The 24,636-nt window shown below is 38.6% G+C and overlaps 2 protein-coding genes across 7 annotated transcripts in view; one reads left to right on the forward strand and one right to left on the reverse strand.

Moving 5' to 3' along the window:
- SIRT1 (sirtuin 1) overlaps nt 1-13,981 on the reverse strand; it is a 64,019-nt gene extending 50,038 nt beyond the window's left edge. For 3 of the 6 annotated variants that reach the window (XM_030334178.1, XM_030334180.1, XM_030334175.1), the window contains exons 1-2: nt 13,858-13,981; nt 807-871 (exon numbers count right to left, since the gene is read on the reverse strand). The gene's annotated coding sequence lies outside the window, so the exon portion shown is untranslated. Of the gene's footprint in view, nt 1-397; nt 438-806; nt 872-13,857 lie in introns of those variants that run through there. The other 3 variants (XM_030334177.1, XM_030334176.1, XM_030334179.1) reach the window with 3 other exon arrangements.
- A 5,716-nt stretch (nt 13,982-19,697) lies between these two features.
- DNAJC12 (DnaJ heat shock protein family (Hsp40) member C12) overlaps nt 19,698-24,636 on the forward strand; it is a 35,458-nt gene continuing 30,519 nt past the window's right edge. Inside the window, exon 1 of the mRNA XM_030335073.1 lies at nt 19,698-19,921. Coding sequence (XP_030190933.1) covers nt 19,844-19,921 — 78 coding nt within the window. The 5' untranslated portion in view covers nt 19,698-19,843. The remainder of the gene's footprint in view (nt 19,922-24,636) is intronic.

The following is a 24,636-nucleotide window of genomic DNA, read 5'->3' on the forward strand; positions in this document are numbered from 1 at the left end:
CAGGGGCCTCTAGGAACAGAGTGGATCCCAGCTGTCATCAGCAAGAAAGGTGGCTCCTCAGTCCTACAACTGCCAAACTGAATTCTGTCAACAATCAGTGAGCCTGAAATAGAACCCCAAGCCTCAGATGAGACCAACCCCCCAGAGTACACCTTGACTGCAGACTGTGAGACCCTGAGTAGCAGATTCAGTTAAAACCTCCGTAACCATGGAAACTGCAATAATAAACGTATGCTGTTTAGAGCTACCAAGTGTGTGGTTCATGGTAACTTTACGCAACATCAGAAACTTATACAGATGGAAGAAGTATTTTTGATATGATTTAATAAGACATGTGCTAACTATGGTATTTGATAATCCACAACACAGAATCGAAAATAAGTTACATAAGGGGCACCTGAGTGGCTTAGCTGGTTGAGCGTCCAACTTCAGATTTCTCAGTTCGTGAGTTCAAGCACCACATCCAGCTTGCTGCTGTCAGCACAGAGCCTGCTTCGGATCCTCTGTTCTCTTCTCTCTGCCCCTGCCCCACTTGTGTGTGCTCTCTCTCTCAAAAATAAACCCTAAAAGAAAATTTAAAATAAGTTACGTAAAATGTTTATCTATAGGTTTTATACAGTGTCAAAAACTCAAAAAATTTGGTTCTCCTGGCTGGCTCAGTCAGTAGAGCATGTGACTCTTGATCTCCCGGCCATGAGTTCCAGCCCCACATTTGGTGGAGTGTTTATTTAAAAAAAAAAAAAAAAAAAAAAAAGGCATTCTAAGGAAAATTTCTAGTTATATTTAAAAGAATCAGCCTCACTAACCTGCATTACTTCAGCTACTCAACTGTATTTTCTTTCCAGCTAATGACACATCCTGGGGATTAGTGCTGTAATAGATGAAAGAGAATTTTTAAAACTTAAATTCATACTAAAGCTATTTTAAACCTTTCAGTATTTCTAACTGAAGTTCTCTTTGCTTTTCTCAGATTTTCCTTCATGAAAAGACATTCTTGGACAATAGCTGAAGGATGAAAGAAATTAGGTTAAACACGAATTACCATTGCTCCCATTGTCCACACTGATTTCAGAACATCCCAAGGCCAGTATACCCCATTTATAAATCAGTGATCCACCCTTAACAGAAATATGTTTAAGTCTGGAAAAGGCAGGAAGCTAAGGAGGGCTTATGGCATCTTGATAAAACATTAAATTGGTCCATTTCCAACTACTGTCCATTTGTATGGCATCTTAGAAGTTGTCACACTCGGGACATTGTTACACTGCAGTAGTATTGCAGACCAAGGTGGGCATGACTTTTCTTTGTAAGTATGAAAGCTGTCATGAAAAGGAAATGGAGAAGGATAGCCTGAATCAGGCTACCAAAAGGTATAGGTGAGGGTATGGGCATATAATTTTCTTAAATTATATATACCTACATATTCCCTGTCAAGTCTTCCAGTACTCCAGTTTGAAGACCTCAGCCCTAGAATATGAGTTAATCCTGGTCAATGACTGTATCTCATGATCTTTATTCTTCTCTTCCTCCCTTTTCTTAACACCGGGTGAGGCAGGTAATAGAAAAGTAGATAATGGCCTCTCAATGGGCTCCAGAGACTCTGGTCTGCCAGAAATGGTGTCCCTCTGCCTGGAGAGGGCAGGATAACCCGTCAGATTGTTGCTTCATAATTCTCCAGTATATTTATTTCCCAGAGGCCATCTTTTAACCACCACATTACTTCAGAAATTACCATGTGAAATGAACCATTCTCTAAGCACTATAAATCCAACACAGATTTATTGAACACCTACCTCATGTAAACGTTCTGTACTTGGGGGAAGGGTATGCTGATACGAGAAGCAGGTTCCTGAGTTTTGGGAATTCACAGTTCAGATGGGGAAATGGACTCATGTACAGAAAATTCAAACATAGGATTATGTATTTTGTTTTAAACAACATCTGTGCTCCTGCTCACGTCAATTCAAACATCACATTTTTCAAGACTAATTTGGATAAAGGTCAGTGGTGAAATGTTTTTTGTTTAGCAGCTAAAGTATCAACAATATTTGCAATGGACTCAGCTCCCCAGCTCTGAAATCATGCTAGTCTTGAATTTTTTACTTAGGAAGTTTGCATTATATCCATATTTACATATTCAAAAGAACATTTAATCACAGGATTTCACCATTTTATAATACAAATCCTCAAACAGTGCATTTGCACGGTCCAAGGAACAAAGGTACTGGGTGTACTGGGTGCCTCAGTTGCTTAAGTGGCTGACTCTTGATCTTGACTCAGGTAGTGATCTCACGCTTCTTGAGTTCAAGCCCCATGTTGGGCTCTGTGCTGACTGCAAGGAGCCTGCTTGGGATTTTCTCTCTCTCTCTCTCTCTCTCTCTCTCTCTCTCTCTCTGCCTTTCCCCTGCACTCTCTGTCTCTCAAAATAAATAAATACACTTAAAAAAAAAACAGTACCGTACATAGTTGGATGTGTTTTACAGAGAGCACTTTATTCTGTAAATTAAATATCGGGACTTGGAAATGTTTTAACCTGGCACTTGGTAGGTGCCCAACAAATGAGTATTGTGATGAACTAAGTTTCTGGGGACACTATACAGATATGATGGAAATGAAGAAATTTCATAAATCCTGAACAAGTTGAGGGAGACTTTTTGAGGGGAATGTGGGGGGCAAACATTAATGTGCCTTCAAATAAACCACAACAGGACAGAGGAGGTAGTTTTGCTTTGCCTGAGGCTTCAAGGTAATTGGTCTGTACCGACCCCATTGAACTGGGATTTGCAGTTCCCCTATTCTCCCATCTAGCTTTCTGGGCAAAGAGGAGGGAGGAAGGGTTTGTTCTCTCATTAATTCCTTCCCTCTTAGGCCAAAGACAGCTGGATATGGGAGACAAAAAAAACCTTCAACTTAGCAAGCTGGAAGAGGTCAATCAGAAAACACACTCAAAAGCAAACTTAGTGCATTGCCAAGGGGAATGGGGCACTGAACCCCCAGCAGATTATATCCAGAGAGGGAGATGTAATCTGGGCCTCAGAGCCCCAAAAGTGGGGATAGGGCACTGGAGAGCGGTTTGATTCCAGGTCAGCACTAAAACAGTTTGAGACTTGGGATTGGGAAGGTATCAAAATCTAAATCTTAAAGTTTTCTTTAAATAATCCAATAGAAGGCAATGGCAGTTTCTAGGGCCCTTATTATGCAAAAATGCTCAGTCAATCTTTGATGGGAGTCGTTTTAAAGATAGAAGAAAGAAATCCAGGTGGAATTGCCCAGGCATTTGTTTCCAACCTTGGCTACTTTCTGGCCTTGGACTGCTTAAAAATTTCAATGCTGAGGCTGGACCCCAGACTGATTACATTGACATATCCGGGTGGGGTGGGGGTGGGGGGTTCCAGGCAGTAATAGTTTTAAAGCTGCCCAGCTGATTCTAGTATCCTGTGAAGCTCCACTGATGGGCACTTTTGTAGAGAACTGGGAAGCCCAAGTCTTAACTTCCAGGCAGACACTCAATGAATTTAACATATTCTATTTATAAGTCAAAACGTTGGATTTAGTCTGCAGTAAAAACTCGAGAGTAGATGTAGTGTTAGGCATAATTGATAATTGGAGCATACATTCCACAGGAACTATGTAGAAGGTATTTCTTCATATTTACTAGTTGACTCCCTCCCCCCACCCCCTTCCTTTTAGAGCAAAGTAGTTTTAAATGAACTAAATGGTTCTTTGAGGCCTGAGAGAGTCTAACTTATTAATCTTTCTGGGCCTTGGGTTAAAAAAAAAAAGTCTATGGGGTGCCTGGGTGGCTCATAGGTTAAGGTTAAGCACCCAACTCTTGGTTTTGGCTCTGGTCATGATCTCGCAGTTTGTGGGTCCAAGCCCTGCACTGGGCTCCTCCACATGGAACCTGCTTGGGATTCTCTCTCTGCCCCTCCCCTGGTTTGTCCCTCTCTCTCAAAATAAATAAACATTTAAAGAAAGTCTATAACCTCAATTTTATGTAGTTTGAACCTGATACTGATAGACTATGCAGTTAGTTAGATATGAAGAAGAAGAAATGCTATCCGACAGGTAAAAGGGCAGAAACCAAGTTCCAAAAGATGCATGCAGTCTTCCCTAGGATCACGACTCTACAGTAACCTATAGCTTCATTATGATATATTTACATTGTGGTTTTTACCCCCTACACCCTGGGGGCGGGGGGGGGGGCGGGGGCGGGGAGAAGTTGCCTTGACACTTCTGACATAGACCACAGAGGGCTCCAAACTGCCCCTCTCAACCAGGAGGAGTCCCTTAGCTGATTGGCTGCAACCTTGGTCAAGAACCACCCTCAGTATGACCCAAAACCTACCTAAACATAAAAATGAGTACCTGGCAGGGTGCCTGGGTGGCTGTCAGGTGCCCGACTTCAGCCAGGTCATGATCCCGTGGTGTGAGGGTTTGAACCCAGCATAAAGATAAATAAACATTTAAGAAAAAAAAAAAAAAAAAAAGGAGTACCTGGCTGGCTCAGTAGGTAAAGCCCTAGACTCTTGATCTTGGGGGCTGTGAGTTCTAGCCCACACTGGGCATAGAGACTGCTTTAAAAGAAATAATAAAAGCTCAGTCGGTTAAGTGCCCAACTGTTGATTTTGGACTCTTAATTTTGACTCAGGTCATGATGTCCAGGTTCGTGAGATCGAGGCCCTCATAGAGCTCTGTGCTGTCAGCCTGCTTGGGATTTTCTCTCTCCTTCTGTCTCTGCCCCTTCCCCATGCACACACACCTATTCCCTCTCTCTCTCTCTCTCAAAATAAATAAATAGACATTTTAAAAGAAATAATAATTAAAAAAAAAGAAAGAAAAACAGTCCTGATCCCTCTTGGGGAATCTGCCACCTTTGGACATGCCCACTTTTCGTCTCCAGAATGTACCTTTGTTTGAATTGCTATTAAACACTTGCTTGTTTAAGAGTTTGGCTCTGAATTCTTTCTTGGCTTGTCAACTCGCCATTGACAAAGCTGCTTCACTAAAGTACCTGTGGCCAGAATGACCTCTATGTTTTTAATCGAGGTAAAAAGTACATACAATAAAATGCACAAATATTAGCTTAACATTTTGATGAGTTTTGATAAATGAATACATCCATATGGCCATCATCACCCCAGGAAGTTTCTTTATGCCCTTCAGTCTCTGACTCTCCCCATTCATCAGGGAACTGCTCTTCTTTTATTACCCTACATCAGTTTTGCCAGTTCTTGCACTTCGCTGAAATGGAATCTCACATCATGAGCTTTATCACAGTGATCTTTTAAAATTTACTTATTTTTAAAGTTTATTTATTTAAGTAATCTCTACTTCTCCCAACGTGGGGCTTGAACTCATGACCCTGAGATCAAGAGTCACATACTCTTCCGACTGAGCCAGCCAGGCATCCCTGCTCTTTAAAAATTTAAGACACAGTGCTCACTTCGGCAGCACATATACTGAAAATTTAAGACACAAATTGGATATTTACTCTTGGAATAAAATCCAGACTCCTCCTTGTGGCCAGCAAGGCCCTGTATCCCTCTCAGTCAGTCCTCCAGCACTGTCTCCCAACTCTACCCTGTGCTCATTATAATGGTGTTCTATCCACAAAGGCCTTCTTTCCCAGCACCTTCCAACTCAGGGTCTTTGCTCAGCTGTATTCCTCTTCACGCCTATTGGCCTTCAGGCATCATCTTAAGTGTTACTTCCTCTCAGAGGTATTCCCTTGTGCCTCAATTCCAAATTAGCTCCCCCTTTGTTCTTTTCATTTCTGTCACTATCACAATTAATAATTATATATCTATATGCGTTTATTCTACTTTAAAATTGTTCATCTCTTTCAGTTTATCCACAAGGGTAGTGGCCATGTCTGTTTTGTTCACCACTGTGTTTCTAGCCCCTAGCCCAGAACATGAAACATATTAGGTGTCCAATAAATGTGTTAAAATAAATGGATGAAATGGTTTAACTGGACTATTGTATTGAAAAATGAGAAAAAAGGGATAGAAAGGAAAGGCAAGAAAGATGTGGGCAAGTAAGGGTAGGATTTCAGTGGAGAACGGCTTCTCCTTTAACTTTGAGTAGTGAGAGTGAGGAGCAAGTGTTATATACAACAATGGAAAGAACATTTGGGAAGAAGTCAGATCATCTGGCTCAATGACTTCTCTGGACTGTTTTCCTCATTTATATAATGCATGAGCTGGATTAGAATATTTCATCAGTACTACCTCACCCCCATGTAGCATTTGGAAATAGTAAGTGGGAATTTTCCATAGTCACAATAATTGGAGACCACTATTGGCATTTATTAATTTGGAGCACCAGAATGTTAAATATCCTACAATGCATGAGACAGTCTTAACCTTGTGTCATCCAAAGTACCAGTGCTGGGGCACCTGGGTGGTTTAGTCAGTTGAACTTCCAATTTCGGCTCAGGTCATGATGTCATAGTTTGTGAGTTCGAGCCCCACATTGGGGCTCGCTGCCACCAGCTGGCTTAGGATCCTCTGTCCACCGCCCTCTCTCTCTCTTTCATAGACAAATAAACATTTTTAAAAAATTCAAAATACCAGTGCTGAGAAATACTATTACAGTAGGCATAGCCTGTGGTTCCGCATTTTGTGATACTTCTTAGGTGATCTTCCACGCGAACGCTTATTGCATTTAAATCACCTTATTTAGTAAATTATCTATTATAAGTCTAACTGCTTGATTTAGTCTGTCGTAAGAACTCAAGGACAGACATATCAGCATGATTCATATTTGAGGTATATACTCCACAGGAACTATGTAGAAGTTATCCTATTTCTTCATTAGTTAGCTTCTTCCACTTCCTTTTTTTGGGTAAGCACTTCTCTAAGAAATTCAAGATCTTGATCCTATTTCGTTCTTCCTTAGTTGATGTGTAGGTAGAAGTGGGTTTAAATTTGGGAAACTGTTATGGACTGATGCTTGTGCCCTCTCCCCCCAAATTCACACATTGGAGCCCTAATGCCCAACTGCAATGAGATTTGGAGGTAGGGTATTTGGGAGGTAATTAGGTTTAGATGAGGTCATGAGGGTGAAGCCCCCATGATGGGATTAGTATCTCCAAGGAAGACTAAGAGAAAGAGACTAGAGCTCCTTCTCTCTGCCACATGAGGACTGTGAGCAGGTGGCCATTTGCAGACAGAAAAAAGTTCCTCACCAAGGAACCAAATTGGCCGTCACTTTGATCTTAGACTTCTTAGCCTCCAGAACTGAGAAAAGACTCCTGTTGTTTAAGCCACCCAGTGTATGGTATTTTATTATGGCAGCCTGAGCTAATACACAAACTAAGGCTCAAAGAAAAGAAACATTAAAATTACACAGAGAGTCCTGCTGTGGCAAGGTTGATATTTTCAGTGTTGTGTTTCCCAGCCTAATGTTTTACCCACCAGAAATGACTCAGTAGTTAAGGAGACTATTTGCTAAATGTAGTATCATCTTCACAATCCTAAGGTCCTTGGCTGCTCTAAAATTGTATGTTGCTATAAAAATACACGGTGGAAACAACAGAAATGTTCATCAATGGCAAGTGGATTAAAAAATGTATATCCACATGACAGAATATTATTTGACCATAAAAAGGAATGAATCACTATACATGCTGAATTCATAGATGAATCTTAAAAACATTATGCTAAGTGAAAGCAGCTAGTCATAAAAAAACACATATGATTCTATTTATATGCAATATCCAGAAAAGGCAAATATGTAGAGACAGAAAGGAGATTAGTGGTTTCTTAGGACCTGGGGCAACAGGGGGGAAAGGGACTAATATCTAAAGGATACAGGTTTTGGGGCACCTGGCTGGCTTAGTCGGTGGGACATGTGACTCTCTTGATCTCAGGGTCATGAATTCACACCCCTCACTGGGCATAGAACTCACTTAAAAACAAAAACAAAAGGATGCAGGTTTCTATTTGAGGTGATGCAAATATTCTAAAATGGACTATGGTAGGGCTCCTGGGTGGCTCAGTTGGTTAAGTGTCTGACTTCAGCTCAGGTCATGATCTCATGGTTCGTGAGTTCAAACCCCATGTTGGACTCTGCACTGACAGCTCAGAGCCTGGAGCCTGCTTTGGAGTCTGTGTCTCCCTCTCTCTCTGCTCCTCCCCTGCTTGTGCTCTCTCTCTCAAAAATAAAATAAACATTAAAAAAAATTTGTTTTAAATGGATTATGGTGATGGTTGTGAATATACTAAATAGACTTTAAGTGGGTGAATTATATGGCATGTGAAATGTGTATCAATAAAACTATTTTTAAAATATGAAAAGGTGTTCAACTTCATTCATGATTAAAGAAATGAGAATCAAAACAATGAGCAACCATTTTTCATTCATCAGATTGGATGAAATAATATTTTCAAGTCAATAATACTTATGATGGGAAAGAGTGTGGGGAAGTTAGTGCTCTTGTACACTGTTGGTGGGGATAAAAATTGAGGCAATCTTCTCAGAGGGAAGTTTGGTAAGATCGCTCATAATTCAATATACGCACACCTTTTTATTCAGTCATCCCACTTCCAGGAATTTATTCTACTGTACATTTATTGAGCATGAAAATAATTATTGCAACAATGATTACAATTGAAAACAGTGATTAAAAATTGAAAACAACTAAACGTCCATTAATAGAGAATTGAGTAAAATAAATTATAAATCCATATATAAATTCTGGGTTTGTGCTTGGTTAAACAAATGAAGTATAGAAACAGTATACGTAACCTGCCACTCTTTTGTGTAAAAAAGGAAGAAAATAATAAGTATATGTGTATTTGCATAAGGAAGGATACACAATAAATGAATATAAATGATTATCTGGTTGAGTGGGAACTAGGTAGATGGTAGAAGTAAATGCAAGACTTTCCATTGAATACCCTTTTATATTGTTTTATTTTTGAGTCATGTGAATATCTAAAAAAATTAAATACAGAATATAACTGAAATAATAAAGCTTATCCGCAAAAAGTAAAATACAACCTGTACAAGATATATTAAGTGAAAAAACAAGTTGCAGAATAGTATGTACAACACTTTTTCATTTATTCAGTTAACAGATACCTTTTGAGTCCCTAATTTATGTTCTAGAATCTAGGGATATGAAGTAAACAAGGCAGCTATGGCTCTGGCTGTCATAAAGATTACATTTTAGTAGTGCATAAGTATGCAAGTACATAAATAAACAAAGGTAACAGAGACTGACTTCGGTAGGGAATATTTGATGGATGTCACAAAAAGCCTGAGAATTGACAAATAAGCTGACACCCGAATGAGAAAAATGTGGGAAAAGAGTGGTCCAGGAAAATAATATAGTCAGTGCAAAGGTCCTAAAGCTGAAACAAGTTGGCAAGTTTGAAGACCTGGAATACAGTCTGCATAACAGGGGGAAGGTGGTAGGAGATAAAGTCACAGTGGTAGTCAGAAGATAGATCACAGTTTTAAATAAAAGAATAATACATATGTTTGGGGCACCTGGGTGGTTCAATCAGTTAAATGTCTGACTCTTGGCTTCAGCTCAGGTCATGATCTCACAGTGTGTGAGTTTGAGCCCCGCATCAGGCTCTGTGCTGACAGCATGGAGCATGCTTGGGATTCTCTCTCTCCCTCTCTCTCTGATCCTCCCCCATTTGTGTGCTTTCTCTCTCTCTCTCAAAATAAATAAATAAACTTAAAAAAAAAAGAATAATACATATATTCATATAGAAATTGAAAATATTTGGAAGGACACACAAACATCTTAACATTATAGAGGCGCCTGGATGGCTTGGTCAGTTAAGCGTCAGACTTTAGCTCATGATTACACGGTCTGAGAGTTTGAGCCCTGTGTTGGGGTCTGTGCTGACAGCTCAGAGCCTGGAGCTGCTTTGGATTCTCTGTGTCTCCCTCTCTCTCTCTCTGCCCCTCCCCTGCTGACGCTCTTTCTCTCTCAAAAATAAATAAACATTAGGAAAAAAAAAGGAATCAACATTATTAAGTGGCTATTTTGTTGGTGGGTATTGGGAATAATGGTCAATAGTACTCTTTAAATTTTATATCTTTCAGAGGAGCCTTGATTTTTAAAAGTATTTAAAAATGCATAAATAAGAAATATGCTTCAAAAAAAGTGTTTCTTAAAATGCAGAATGTTGAGTAAGAATCTAGTATGCAGTAGGAATCTAACACAGTGAAGCTTGATGATTCCTTTGGTTCTAGTCCCTCTAGTGGCAATCACGAGGTAGTGCTGGTGGCTGTTTCACAGCAGGAGAGCTAAAGAAAACTTTAATGAAACTGACTTACTCAGAAGATTGAATTCTTGATATTGCATAATTCTTGCTAAATGGTGGGTGGAGAAAACCCCAAAATCGCTACAGTTATTTTTACAATCACCGCCTGTACATCATGAAGCAGGGGCCAGCAAAATCATCAGATTTTAAAATTAAAACATGAGGAAAAATGCTACGGTTCAGTTGTCTTGCAACTGCATGGCTTAAATATCCAGGGTCCTGGTCACCATCTCTTCTGAGTCTTTTCTCGGGCCTATACTGTTCTGTCTTCTCTCCACCTGGATAAATTATGTCTCTCTCCCTTCTTGGTCAGCTCACTGCTTCTACATAGCTTCTCCAACAATTCACTTTGTCTCCCCCGCGCCATTTTTTTTTAAAGTTTATTTATTTATTTTGAGATAGAGAGAACCATCGTGGAAGGGGCAGAGAGAGAGGGGGACAGAGGATCCGAAGTGGGCTCTGCATTGATAGCAGCAAGCCCCATGCAGGGCTGGAACTCATGAACCTGAGTTCATGACCTGAGCCGGTTATATAGAAATTGAGCCAACTGAGCCACCCAGGCACCCCTCTTTAAAAAAAAAAAAAAAAAAAAAAAAAAGCTTATTTATCTATTTTGAGAGAGCATGAGAGAGGGAGAGAGAAAATCCCAAGCAGTTACTACACCATCACTGCAGAGCCTGATTCAGGGCTCGAGCTTATGAACCCTAAGATCATGAGCCAAAATCAAGAGTCGGATGCTTAACCAACTAAGTCACCCAGGTGCCCCTAGTTACTCTCCTTTTTGACAAATCCTTTAATAATTCCTTGAGAGTAAAGGCACTAAGGTTAGAGGGGTAAGAACTGCTGAGTGTGAGTGTCAGAGTTTGAAAGGATCTCAAGTCTTTTGCTATTCCAAGTGTGATCCCTAGATCAGCGTCCTGCTTGGGATTCTCTCTCTCCCTCTTTCTCTCTGCCCCTCCCCTTCTCGTGCTCTCTCTCAAAATAAGTAAACTTAAAAAAAAATCTGTTACGGGCACTTGGATGGCTCAGTTGGTTAAGCATCTGACCTCACTCAGGTCAGGATCTCACGGTTCATGGGTTTGAGTCCCACATCGGGCTCTGTGCTGACAGCCAAGCCTGGAGCCTGCTTCGGATTCTGTGTCTCATTCTCTCTCTATCCCTCCCCTGCTCATGCTCTGTCTCTCTCAAAAATAAACATTAAAAAAATTGTTTTTAATCTGTTATGCTAATAGATGCAAACCAATAATTTAGTGACTTGTTTACTCACAGATGGCATATTAACCACTTTTTTAATGATCATTAAAATGAGTAATTTTTAAAAATTGGGGCTCCTGTGTGGCTCAGTCGGTTAAACGTCTGACTTCAGCTCAGGTCATGATATCACGGTCCGTGAGTTCGAGCCCTGCGTCGGGCTCTGTGTTGAGAGCTCAGAGCCTGGAGCCTGCTTCAGATTCTGTGTCTCCCTCTCTCTCTGACACTCCCCCATTCATGCTCTGTCTCTCTCTGTCTCAAAAATAAATAAACATTAAAAAAAATTTTTTTTAATTGAAAATACACACTTAGTAAAAATTCCAAAGGTATGAAAGTATATAGTAAAGTTAACCCACCATGCCTGTAATTGGGCCACCTAGTCCTCCTCTCTGAAGGAAAGTACTCTTACTTGTATATCTTTCTAGAGGCATTACTAGCATAGTTTAAATAGTTTTTATTTTTAATTTTGCCTCAAGATAGGAATTTTTAGTAATGCCCCTTTCCTTTTTCTTTTTAATTTATTTTGAGAGAGAGACAGAGAGAGAGAGAGAGAGAGAGAGAGAGAGAGAGACAGAGAGAGAGAGCACAAGCATGGAAGGGGTAGAGAGACAGGGAGAGAAAGAGAATCCCAAGCAGTCTCTGTGCCATCACTGCAGAGCCTGATGCGGGGCTTGATCTTACGAACCCTGAGATCATGAGCCGAAATCAAGAGTCCAACACCCAACCAACTGAGCCACCCAGGTGCCGCTAGTCACTCTCCTTTTTGACAGATCCTTTAATAATTTCTTGAGAGTAGAGGCACTAAGGTTAGAGGGGAAAGAACTACTGAGTGTGAGGGTCAGAGCATGAAAGGATCTCAAGTCCTTTGCTATTCTGAGCGTGATCCCTGGATCAACAGGGACTTCATCTGGGTCATGGTCAAAAATGCACAATCTCAGACTTCACCCAGATATCCTGAAACAGCAGTTGGCCTTTAACCAGATCACCAGATCATTTGTATGAGCCTTTAAGGTTGAGAATCATTGCTCAAGGAAGTCAAGGAAGTATGGCTCAACAAGGAGCCAGTGGAGAGCTGATGCTAGAAATCAGGTCTCCTAACAGCCTTGTCACGTGCATTTTCCAATAGGCCAAAATTCTGGCCAGGTAATTTGATGTAGTGTTTTATGTATTTTCTTCACAATCGGCTCAAGAGTCAGACACAGCAGCAATCAAAGCAGCTTTACCACTAGCATATAGTAGGAGCCCCATAATGGTGGTTTTTATATTTTCTGTTCTTACTATTATTTTTCTAAATTAATAAAAACTTTACTTTTTAGAATTTTAGCTTCACAGCAAAATTGAGTAGTTTCCACATACCCTCTTTCCACACACACAAACTCGCCACCACCATCCATATCCCTACACACCATTTTAACAACGGGATCACTGATTATAACTTCAAAGCAACGTTTCAACAGCCTTTTTAAGGACTCTTTCACAAATTCTATTCGATGTCTGACTTAACAAAAATACTCTGTTTTAACATATCCTGTACTTGTCTCAAAATGCTATTTTGTTCTCACAGCCAGGGAAGGATTTTATTAGGTTGTTTTACAAATTGGTGACGCTGACATATTTGGAGTCTAAGGTCCTGGCAGGCTCCGTTTATTTCTGCTGGATCGCATGCTGGAATGGAGCAGTAGATTCTGAGAAGCAGGAGTTGAAAGCTAGGAGCTAAGTCGAATCGAGGCCTTTTTATCACAGTGCACAAATGGTGTCCAGGATCCCAGCCTAAGCAGGGGGATGGGGGCCTGCGTTGTGGGAAATCAGGACGAAGGGTTGCAAGCAGTTTCTGGAACTTGGGTTTAGTGCCTTGAAAGCTCGAGTTCCAGAAAACCGCAAGGAAAAAGTGCCAATTTTGTTTAGCAGGACAGAAATTTGGCGCGAGAGTGTAAGGAAAAGCGAGAGGCAGGAGAGCGGCCAGTCTGAGGACAACTCTAGGGGCTGCCCAGAGCTCACCTATAGGCTGCCCAATTTCTTTTTCCTTTCTTTTTAAAAATTTATTTATTTATTTATTTATTTTGAGAGAGAGAGAGAGAGAGAGAGAAAGAGAGAGAAAGAGAGAGCGAGCAAGAAGGGCAGGGGCAGAGACAGAGGGAGAGAGAAAGAATCCCAAGCAGGTTCCGCACTGTCAGCTCAGAGCCCAAAGCCGGGCTGCAACCCACCACAGCAAAAACCAAGAGCCAGACGCTCAACCGACTGAGCCACTAAGGCACCCCATAGACTGCCTAATTTTTATTCTCGCTCAGCGCTTCTGAGGCTTGTGGTCTCTTACCTTCCAACTTTTCTCCTTTTTGTCTTGCTGACCTTAGCTGTTTTTTCTTTCCCACTTAAAGACTAGGCATTTGTAAAAAACCCCAACAAGACAGAAGCCACAAGCACTTCCGGAGGGATGGCTCCGAGATGCCGGAAGTAACTGGGACTTCCCAAGATGCCCCTTTCCCTCTAATCCCTCTGTGTCTTGTGGGAGTTGTAGTCCCAGAGTGGGTGAGGCGTCTCAGACTTGAGGAGATTGGGTGTTTCTCTGACCTGGTTGGTCCTGAGGTTGGGCATCTGACTCAGCGAGTCTTGAGGTGTAAAGAACTTTAACTTAGTTAAAAAGTTCTACGTGATTGCTACTATATATTTTGCACTATGCATTTTTAAAGGTTTTATTCAATGGCCATATGTAAATAAAACAAATGGTAGTTGCTCTTTGAAAATATTAAAAAGCATAACGAGAAATCAAAAATGGTGGGATGAATACATTGACCTGGTACAAACCTGGTTCAGAAAAGTATAAACTGAAACTAAAAGCCTCTCTTCTGTATCTGCCCAGCTCCCCTCCCTTAAAAGAAAAGCACCATCTTTTTAAAGAAAAAAATTATAGGTGCAAATGTACACACTATTAAAAAGTACACAAAAGTGATAGTGCTTTAATACTCTTCTCAAACTTCCTTTTTCATTTGATAATCCATGTTAGACATCTTTCCATACTGTACAGAAAGAGCTATCCTACTCTCTTTTTAATGGCTGTACAGTAATTTATTCCACAAACTGCCATCTTCTTCTCCATCTCATTGAGGGACATTTTGGTTGTCTCTGATTTTTTTTCTGCTGCAAAGACTGTTGCAATGATCACCTTGAACATATTTTGGTGTAAATCCGGGTAAATTCAGAGACAAAATTGCCCAGTTAACACGATATAAGCTTTATTATATGTGCTGCCGAAGCGAGCACAACGAGATATAAGCTTTATAAAAGTTAATAAATACTACCAAATTGCCAAATGGTGCCAGTTTACACTCTTATTTAGCAATGTATGAAGGTGTTTACTTCCTTACTTCTGCTTTAGGATTGGGTATTATCCAACTTTAGAAATTCCACTCTCCGAGAGGTGAACAATTTATCTTCCTTTAAATTTCATAGTGATAAGTAAGGTTGCACTCCTATGTGTATCGGCCATCTATATTTCTGAGAGTAGCTGTATTCTCAGCCCGGTTTTCTATTGGATTGTTAACCTTGTTCTTATTGATTTGTCTGCACTTTTTGTAAGTTAGGGAAGTTGGTCTTTTGTCTATTATGGGAATTGTGAAATTGTTCTCCTTGTACATTATTAACCTGATTTTACTTTTGTATTTTTTGTGCTGCACAAATACACTTAATATTTATATACTCATGTTTATTAATTTTCTCGATGGCTTCTGGGTTATTTGATTATATGTAATTTATTTTGGCATAAGGAGGGATGGTTCTAGCTTTATCATTTCTCCAATTATTAGCCAGTTGGTCCCAACATGATTTTTGGTACCTTTATTGGGAGAAAACCCCAATGGGCATTAACAATACACCGTATAGGGGCGCCTGGGTGGTTCAGTCAGTTAAGCATCCAACTCTTGATTTTGGCGTGGGTCATGATTTCATGGTTCGTGGGTGTGAGCTCCACATTGGGTTCTGCACTGACAGTGCGGAGCCTGCTTGAGATTCTCTCTCTCCCCTCTCTCTCTCTGCCCATATCCTGTTTTCTCTCTCCCTCAAAATAAATATATAAACTTGAAAAAATATATATATATACCCTATAATGACATGCTGTGCTAGGTTTGAAGGTTAATTTCGGGGAAAGAGTAGAAATAAATAAGTGGCACTCCAACTTTTCTCAAAACATCTGCTCGCTCTTTCTTTATATATTTATTTATTTGTTCTTTAAAGTTTTTGTGGGAATGCATTTTCTTTTTCTTTTTTTTTAATGTTTATTTATTTTGAGAGAGGGAGAGAGAGAGAGAGAGAGAACATGGACAGGGGAGGGGCAGAGAGAGGAGAGAAAATCCCAGGCAGGCTCTGTTCTGTCAGCGCAGAGCCCCATATAAGGCTCAATCTCACGAACCATGAAATCATGACCTGAACTGAAATCAAGAGTCAGCTGCTTAACCAACTGAGCCACCCAGGTGCCCCCTGGTAACCTTTTATGCCCCCCAAAGTCTGGTAATATATTTTAAAGTAAGTAATGAAAACTTTTCTGAGTTAAAAAAGAGAAAACATTTCTGAAAATGATTTTAAAACCTAAGAATATAAGATATAAGACAAAGTTATTTCCAAAATCATCCTTTAGAAAAAAAGGTAGATTGCCTTATACTTGTAAACTTACAATATATTTTTTCATAATATATGATATAAAACATGTAGATTAAAGTAAATTTTTAAAATTAAATATTGTGAGGGGCATCTGGATGGCTCAGTTGGTTGGGTGTCTGTCTCTGGGTTTCAGCTCAGGTCATGATCTCACGGTTTGTGGGTTTGAGCCCTGCCAGGGGCTCTGTGCTGACAGCTCAGAGCCTGGAGTCTGCTTCAGATTCTGTCTCCCTCTATCTCTCTGTCCCTCCCCTGCTGGTGCACACTTTCTCTCTCTCTCTCTCTCTCATCATTTTAAATAAATAAATAAAAACTTAAAAAAATGTTTAAATGACCACATGGTATACTACTGTATGTGGACATATTTGTATGATTGCTAAGCATTTAATTTTCCTAAAATATGTTCATTGTATAATCATGTTTTGGTAAAAATAACCATCATTATTGCTCTTTGTTCTTGGTTATAATCTTTGGATAAGTTTCTAGGTATGAAATTTCTTAGACAAAGATCATTTAAAATCCTGACTTCTGATATGCCAATTTCCAATTCAGAAAGGATGTACCAATTTCTTCTGCTGCTGGCATATGTTGACTGGGACTCTTTACGAACTTAAATATTCAGAATATGAAAACATGGTGGTTTAGGAGAAAGATTCTTCCAGTTGCATTCGAAAAACTGAAGAGAGTGCTTTACCAAAATTCCTTTCATAATAATCTTTTCTTTTTGTTCTTCAGGACAACATCAAAGCATTGTCCTCACTGTTCTCAGGATCGAGAGTAAAAGAGCAATATTTTTTTTAGTCAAAGTTGTCTAGTGTTTATATAACTTTTTAAAAAAATTGTGGTAAATATTTACATATATAACATAAAATTGGCCATTTTGACTATTTTAAATATACAGTTCAGTGGCATTGGATACATTGGCATAGTTGTGTGACCATCACCATCATCCATGTCTGCAACTTTTGTCATCTCTCCAAATTAAAACTCCATACCCATTAAACAATAACTCTCCATTCATCCCTCTCCTCAGCTCCTGGTAACCTCTACTTTTCTTTCTGTCTCTATGAATTTGACTACTCTAGGTATCTCATATACGTAGAATAATACAGAACGTGTCTTTTTGTGATTGGCTTATTTCACTGAACATAATGTCTTCAAGATTCATCCATGTTGTAGTGTGTGTCAGAAGTTCCTTCCTTCTGGGTGGCTCTGTTGATTAAGTGTCTGACTTTGGCTCAGGTTATGATCTCATGGTTCGTGGGTTCGAGCCCCATAACTGGCTCTGTGCTGACAGCTCAGAGCCTGGAGCCTGCTTTGGATTCTGTGTCTCCCTCTCTCTCTCTCTGCCCCTCCTCTGCTTGCTCTCTCTCTCTCTCTCTCAAAAATAAACAAACATTAAAAAAAAATAAGTTCCTTTCTTTTTAAGACTGAATACAATTCCATTGTATGTGTGTACCACATTTTGTTTATTCCTGTGTCAAACACTTGGTTTGCTTCTACTTTTTGACTATTGTGAATAATGATGCTATGAACATGGGTGTACAAATACCTGTTAAAGTCCTTGCTTTCAGTTAAAAAAAAATTTTTTTTTTCAAGTAGGCTTCATGCCCAGCACAGAGCCCAGTGCTGGATTTGAACTCATGTCCTTGAGATCAAGACCTGAGCTAACACCTGAGCTGAGACCAAGAGTCGGATGCTTAACTAACTGAGCCACCCAGGCTCTCCCACCTTGCTTTCAGTTCTTTTAGGTATATACCCAGAAGTAGAATTGCTGCATCACATGGTAACTCTATGTTTGATTTTTTGACGACTTGTTACCATTTTCGACAGCAACTTCACATCATTTTAAGGCCATTTGCCTGTTCTGGTCTTATTTCTGGTCTGTATTTTGTGATACTCAAGTAGGCCTCCAAATACCCCAAGGGATGTGAAGTTTCCAAAACAAAAATATTTATACTTTATTTTATTTACTTATTTATTTTAGAGAGAGAGAGAGAGTGCAAGCAGGCAAGGGGCAGAGAGAGAGAGAGAGAGAGAGAGAGACAGAGACAGAGAGAGAGAATCCTAAGCAGGTTCTGAGCTGTCAGAGCAGGATGCGAGGCTTCATCTCATGACCTAAGCCAAAATCAGGAGTTGGCCGCTTAATGCACTGAGCCCCCCCAGGCACCCTGGAAGGGAAAGAGTATTAAGCAGATTCCACACTCAGTACCAAACCCGACAAGAGCTCAATTCCATGACCCTGGAATCATGACCTGAGCTGAAATCAGGAGTCAGATGCTCAACTGACTGAGCCACCTAGGCAACTCTATACTTTATTTTAAAATTCCATACAGAAATTTTAGCAAGAGAGGATATATAATGAAGGAATTGTAAAATGGTGCTTCAGTGCTTTATTTCATTTCCAAAATAAACCTTAAAAAAATGTGTTAGGTGAGCTCAGTGAAAATGTTTCTTTTTTCAAGGTGGTAATGTTTAAAGGTTAAGGTGGTTAAAATGTTGTATCTGTGACCACTGACGTTCTTCTCTAAATCCTAGACTGACCTGCATATCCTAGGACCACAGTGAGCTGAAACACAGACTCCCTGAACTCACCCTAGGCTAGATACCTCCTGAGTCTGGACAGCCAGCTCAGGAATGATAGCACAGTGAATCAAACGTGGTCATCATACAGTTCTACTTCTCACTGTCCTGTTTTATTTCCTTCATAGTATAGATCACTGTTAATTTTTTTTAATGTTTATTTATTTTTGAGAGAGTGAGAGACATAGCGTGAGCAGGGGAGGGGCAAGGAGAGAGGGAGGCACAGAATCCAAGGCAGGCTCCAGGCTCTGAGCTGTGAGCACAGAGCCTGACCTGGGGCTCAAACCCATGAAATGTGACATCACTCCTGAGCTGAAGTCGGATGCTTAACCAACTGAGTCACTCAGGCACCCCATAAATCACTATTTTAATTGATCTTGTTTATTTGCATGTTTCTTGTCTATCTCCCTCCATCAGAATGTAAGCTCTTTGAGAACTGAGACTTATTTACCACACCATTTCCTACAACTGTGCTGGACATAAAATAGATTCTCAATAAATACTTGTTTAATGAGTAAATTATCAAATGATTGAAAATGTGCTCTCCTAGTCTATTTCCTTCTACTCTTAGACTGTTTGAAAAATTATGAAATATTCTAAGCACTCAGAAAAATGCCCACTACTTAGATTTAACACATTCTAAGATTTTTATTACATTGCTTCAAAGTTTCTTCTATTTCTTAAAAAAAAAAAAGAAAAAGGTAAAAATATACAGGCGATGGAGAAATGGCTAATTTGGGGAGTACGTAAAAATGAACAGTTTTTGCCAACCTATGAAGGGAATGGTTCGTGTGCATTGCTTACATAAACTGAAACTACAGATCCCAGGCAGCACTGCAACAGTTAGGCACATGACTTATTCTTTTCTCTTCTGCCAACAGCCAATGAAAGGTAGAGTTTACAAAGGCCTAGGATGACATCTGTTATATGGACTGTGGCCAGCCTTAAATCTGGTTATTGCTGTTTGGAACGTGCTGCTGAAAACCAGACTTAAAAAGGCTTTTCCTGTTAATGCACAGCTTATTCTGTCTCTTGTTTCACAGGGAAGAAAAGCTGATTTAGTAATTGAAATGGATGCAATACTAAATTACAGGTCAGAAGATACTGAAGATTACTACATGTTACTGGGATGTGATGAACTATCTTCGGTAAGACAGTGGATAATGCTGTTCTTTTTCACAACAGGTTTTCAAGTTTTTATTTAAGGTTTTAACTTTGAACTTTTAGTCACATTGCCTAAAAACCTAATCTTACATTACTTTAAAGTACGTTTGGCTTAGAGAAAGTTAAGGATTTAAATCCTAGATCTTTACTGGAGTAGTGTCCTTTTGTGATTTTACAGATGTTTCTGATTGAATATGTGTATTTGGGCACATGGCCATAGACTCTATTTCAAATATACTAAAAATGTATATTAGAAATTTTATTGTAATGCTGTTGGCAGTGTTTTACAGAACACATAAGCTGTATCTTTACTATGGTAATTTATACTATAATTGAGATGAAATGTAATTTTCTAGTAATTAGTGATTTTAAAATATTTTATTAAAATTTGTACTCTTATATGAGCAGTTAAATTATATAGACCAAAAAATATCCTTTTATGTTAACATCTTAACTTAAAAATTACTTAAAAGGGTGGCTTCTGAAACCAAACATGTGAAAACTCTATAGTTGTTCACTTGATCTACAATGAAATAATGTTTTTAAAGGGCCACATAGACAATGATGAAGGTTGTAAAAGTTTTTAAAATTATGGAAAACTCTAAATTTCATATATTAAAAAAATTATGGAAAACTCATTTATAATTCTATCTCCCAAGATATAATTATCTCCCAAGGATAATACTATTAATGTTCGGTATATTAAACTTCAGTCTTTTTCCACATATATATATATATGTATATATATATATGTACATATATATATACATATATATATATATTTAGAAATATGTTTGGGAAGATATTATATATTTACTTGTTGATTCCTGCTTTTTACCCGCTAACATTATAACAAGGATTTGTCCATGCCATTAAACACTCTTCATATGTATTTTAATGTTGCATATTTCATTTTATTGTTGTATCACAATTGATTATTTTCTTATTGTTAAGTATTTCATTGATTCCTAGTTTTCCAATGTTTTAAATACTATTGAGATGAATATGAAGTATATTTCAATTATATTATTGAATATATTATCTTATATTTTATATAATAGTTACTAAAATGTTTTATTACTAAAACATAGCTATTAATATTAATATTTTCAAGCAAAATATTTTTCTATTTATCTTTGTTTCATAAGGCTGGAGTTTAGTAATAATATGTGCTTAATTTTGTTTGGAAAATAGAATGTGACCTTGGACACAAAGGATTAAAATCTCTATCTTCATCACACTGAGGAAGTCATCTTAAGTATCTTATAGTTAAACACACACACACACACACACACACACACACACCACCCCAGATTATAACACTCTTAGTTGCATATTTCCCTTTAGGATAATATGTTATTCTTGTTTATTTGGTGGTGATTTACTTACAGCAATTAAGAAAGCTTATTACCATTTTTACTATCTTTATTATGAATTATGCTATTGCCAAATAATTTTTGAAGGAGATTTTTAAAATCAAAGGAACATCACTTAACTTGATAAGCTTCACAATTTAGATTTTACAAAAATGTTGTCATGCTAAGTTATAAGGTAAAGGTTGTTCTATTCCCATAATAAATGTCTAGACCCGATTAGTCACTCTTTTATAGTTATGTGATTGTTTCCTCAGTCTTTGAAGGAGAAAGAGCATTGGTTTTGAAAAGACCTGGGCGCCTGGGTGGCGCAGTCGGTTAAGCGTCCGACTTCAGCCAGGTCACGATCTCGCGGTCCGTGAGTTAGAGCCCCGCGTCGGCCTCTGTGCTGATGGCTCAGAGTCTGGAGCCTGTTTCCGATTCTGTGTCTCCCTCTCTCTCTGCCCCTCCCCCGTTCATGCTCTGTCTCTCTCTGTCCCAAAAAAATAAATAAAACGTTGAAAAAAAAAAAAGACTTAAAAAAAAAGTTCGTATTATTTATAATGTTTATAACAGTCAGCCCTTTTGTTACCAGTTATAGTCATACTTCTCTGTATGTACTGTGGCATGTATGAAAAGGAGAATAAAAGCATTGTCTTGCAATTCTTTCATTACTGATTCTGTCCCTGCCATAGATGTTTAAATTACAATCATTTATTTAAAATGAAATGATCTGTCACAATTTTGTCAATTCTTTTTATATGTATCTTTTCCCTCTTTTCATGTATATCTTTCCCATTTAAAAATATTTCAATTACATTTTTTTAAGTATTTAGTGTGACATTTCCTTTATTGATTTGTATTGGATGGATTTCTTTTGCTTCAAATATTCCTTGATTTGATGCTTTAAAAAATTGACCAGAAATGTTCATACTCAAAAGCATTTAGGAGCACCTAGCTGTCTTAGTTGGTAGAATAGAAGACTCTTGGTCTCAGGGTCATGAATTCAAGCTCTACATTGGGCATGGGCCCTACTTAAAAAAAAAAAAGAAGCAATTTAGCAGTTATAATTTCAAAGCGACTTAATATGTTGATTCTATTTATAACAACTGAGTTGAGCCACACAAAATTCTTTTGCTTTAGTATATAGTTGTTACAATTTATTTATTTATTTGTTTGTTTATTTTTTTAAAAGTTTATTTATTTATTTTGAGAGAGAGAGAGAGAGAGAGAGAGCAGGGTAGGGCAGAGAGGGAGGGAGAGAATCTCAAGCAGGCTCTTCACTGTCAGCATACAGCCTGACCCGGGGCTTGATCTCACAAACCGCAAGATCATGATTTGAGCTGAATTTGAGAGACGGCTGCTTAATAAACTGAGACCCTCAATATATAGTTCTTACAATTTAAAGCTTGTGTTGAAAATTAATGAAATGACATATATAAACCATGGGAGGATTTCTGCTCTGTTGAGTAGAAAACAACATACCCTCATTTCAAAAACATGTATTGCAGATTGATTCCAAGTTAATCAGCTTTTTCGTCCTGCATCAGATTTTACACAAAAGACACATGCTATGAAATCTTCTAAAGTCTTTATGAATGCATACACCACAAACTAGGATGTATATCAAATAAGATATCTCCTTGATGTATATTTTATTTGATTTTTTGGTATTTGGTCACCATTTCAGTAGTAATGATAAGAAGGCATCCTGATTTTAAGATTTCACAGTCTTGAAAATTGAGCATAAACTTGATAAATGGAGACATCTATTTTTTGTTTCTAGTTCTCTTCCTTATTGACTTCAGACCACCTGGGTTTAAATCTTACCATTTACGAGCTGTGTGACCTTGGGGAAATGACTTAATTTTTTTCTATGCCTTTGTTTCCTAATCTGCAAATGGGGGTAATAATTATAGTACCCACCTCATAAAGGTGTTGTGGGGATTAAATGAGACATGCTAAATAAAGACTTAGAATAGTGCCTGGCACATAATAAGTTGTGGTGTTGTTTTGGCCACACAATAATACTGGACACTTGGAACTTTGTAAATTTAGATAATTCTGTCTAAAGGGTTGGGGGGGCGGGGATAGAGGATCTGAGGCGGGCCCTGCCCTAATAGCAGTGAGCCTGATGTGGGGCTGGAACTCAGGAACTGTAGATCATGGTCTGAAGATGGACACTCACCCAACTGAGCCACTGAGGTGCCTCTTAACAGACTTTTTAAAAGCAGTTTTAGATACATAGCAAAATTGAGTGGAAGGTATAGAGCTTTTCCATATACTTCCTTCCCTTCACTAATGCCTAGCCTCCCTGTTATCAACATCTCCACTAGGATGGTACACGTGCTACAACTGGTGAACCTACACTGATATAATCACCCGAAGTCCATAGTTTGCATTATGGTTCACTCTTGGGTTTGTACATTTTATAGGTTTGGACAAATGTATAATGACATTTATCATACAGAGTAGTTTCACTGCTCTAAATCCTCTGTGCTCCACCTGTTTGAATAATTTTTGACTTAAAGAAAAATTGCAAAAATAACACAGAGTTCATGTATACACTTCATCCCGCTCCCCTTAATGTTAACATTGTATTTACAATTTTCACGCATAGTAAAATTATACAAATCAGAAAATTAGCATTGGCACAATAGTATTAACTCAACCAGGGGCCAGCAAGCTTTTTTTTTTTTTTTTTTTTTTTTTTTTTTTGTAAGGGGCCAGATAGACCAAGCCACGACTAGGGTGAGGCAAGCAGAGCACTTGTGATACAAAATTTAAGGAGGCACTAACTCTCAGGATTGTGCAAGTGCAAAAGTCTATGAGAGTAAGGCTACCTCCTTAAACCTAGGCATCCTGCTTGTTTCTCCTAGGTGCTGACCCTGAGACAGCAAACATTTTAGAGTTTGCAGGACTCTAGCACAACTATTCAATTCTGCCATTGCAAGAAAGTAGCCATAGATAATATGTAAATGAATGAAGAAGGCTGTCTTCCCATACAATTTTATTTAAAAAAAAAAAACAAAAAACCAAACAGGTGGCAAGCCAGATATGTCCTTTGGGCTAGAGTTATTCAACCTCTGATCTAAAGGATAGGTCTCATTCTAATTTCATCAGTGTTTCTACTAATGTCTTTTTTCTCTTTCAAGATCCAAGCTAGAATCCATTATTATACTTAGGGGTCTTGTTCCCTGGGTTTCCTTCACAATGACAATTTCTCATACCTTCCTTTTTTTTTCATGACTTGGACACTTTGAAAAGTAATGGTCAGTTATTTTGTAGAATGTCCCTCCATTTTGGTTTGTCTCAGGTTTTCTCCTGATTAGGCTGAGGTTATGTGT

The sequence above is a fragment of the Lynx canadensis genome, chromosome D2 (assembly GCF_007474595.2).
Source record: "Lynx canadensis isolate LIC74 chromosome D2, mLynCan4.pri.v2, whole genome shotgun sequence".
Taxonomy (NCBI): Eukaryota; Metazoa; Chordata; class Mammalia; order Carnivora; family Felidae; genus Lynx; species Lynx canadensis.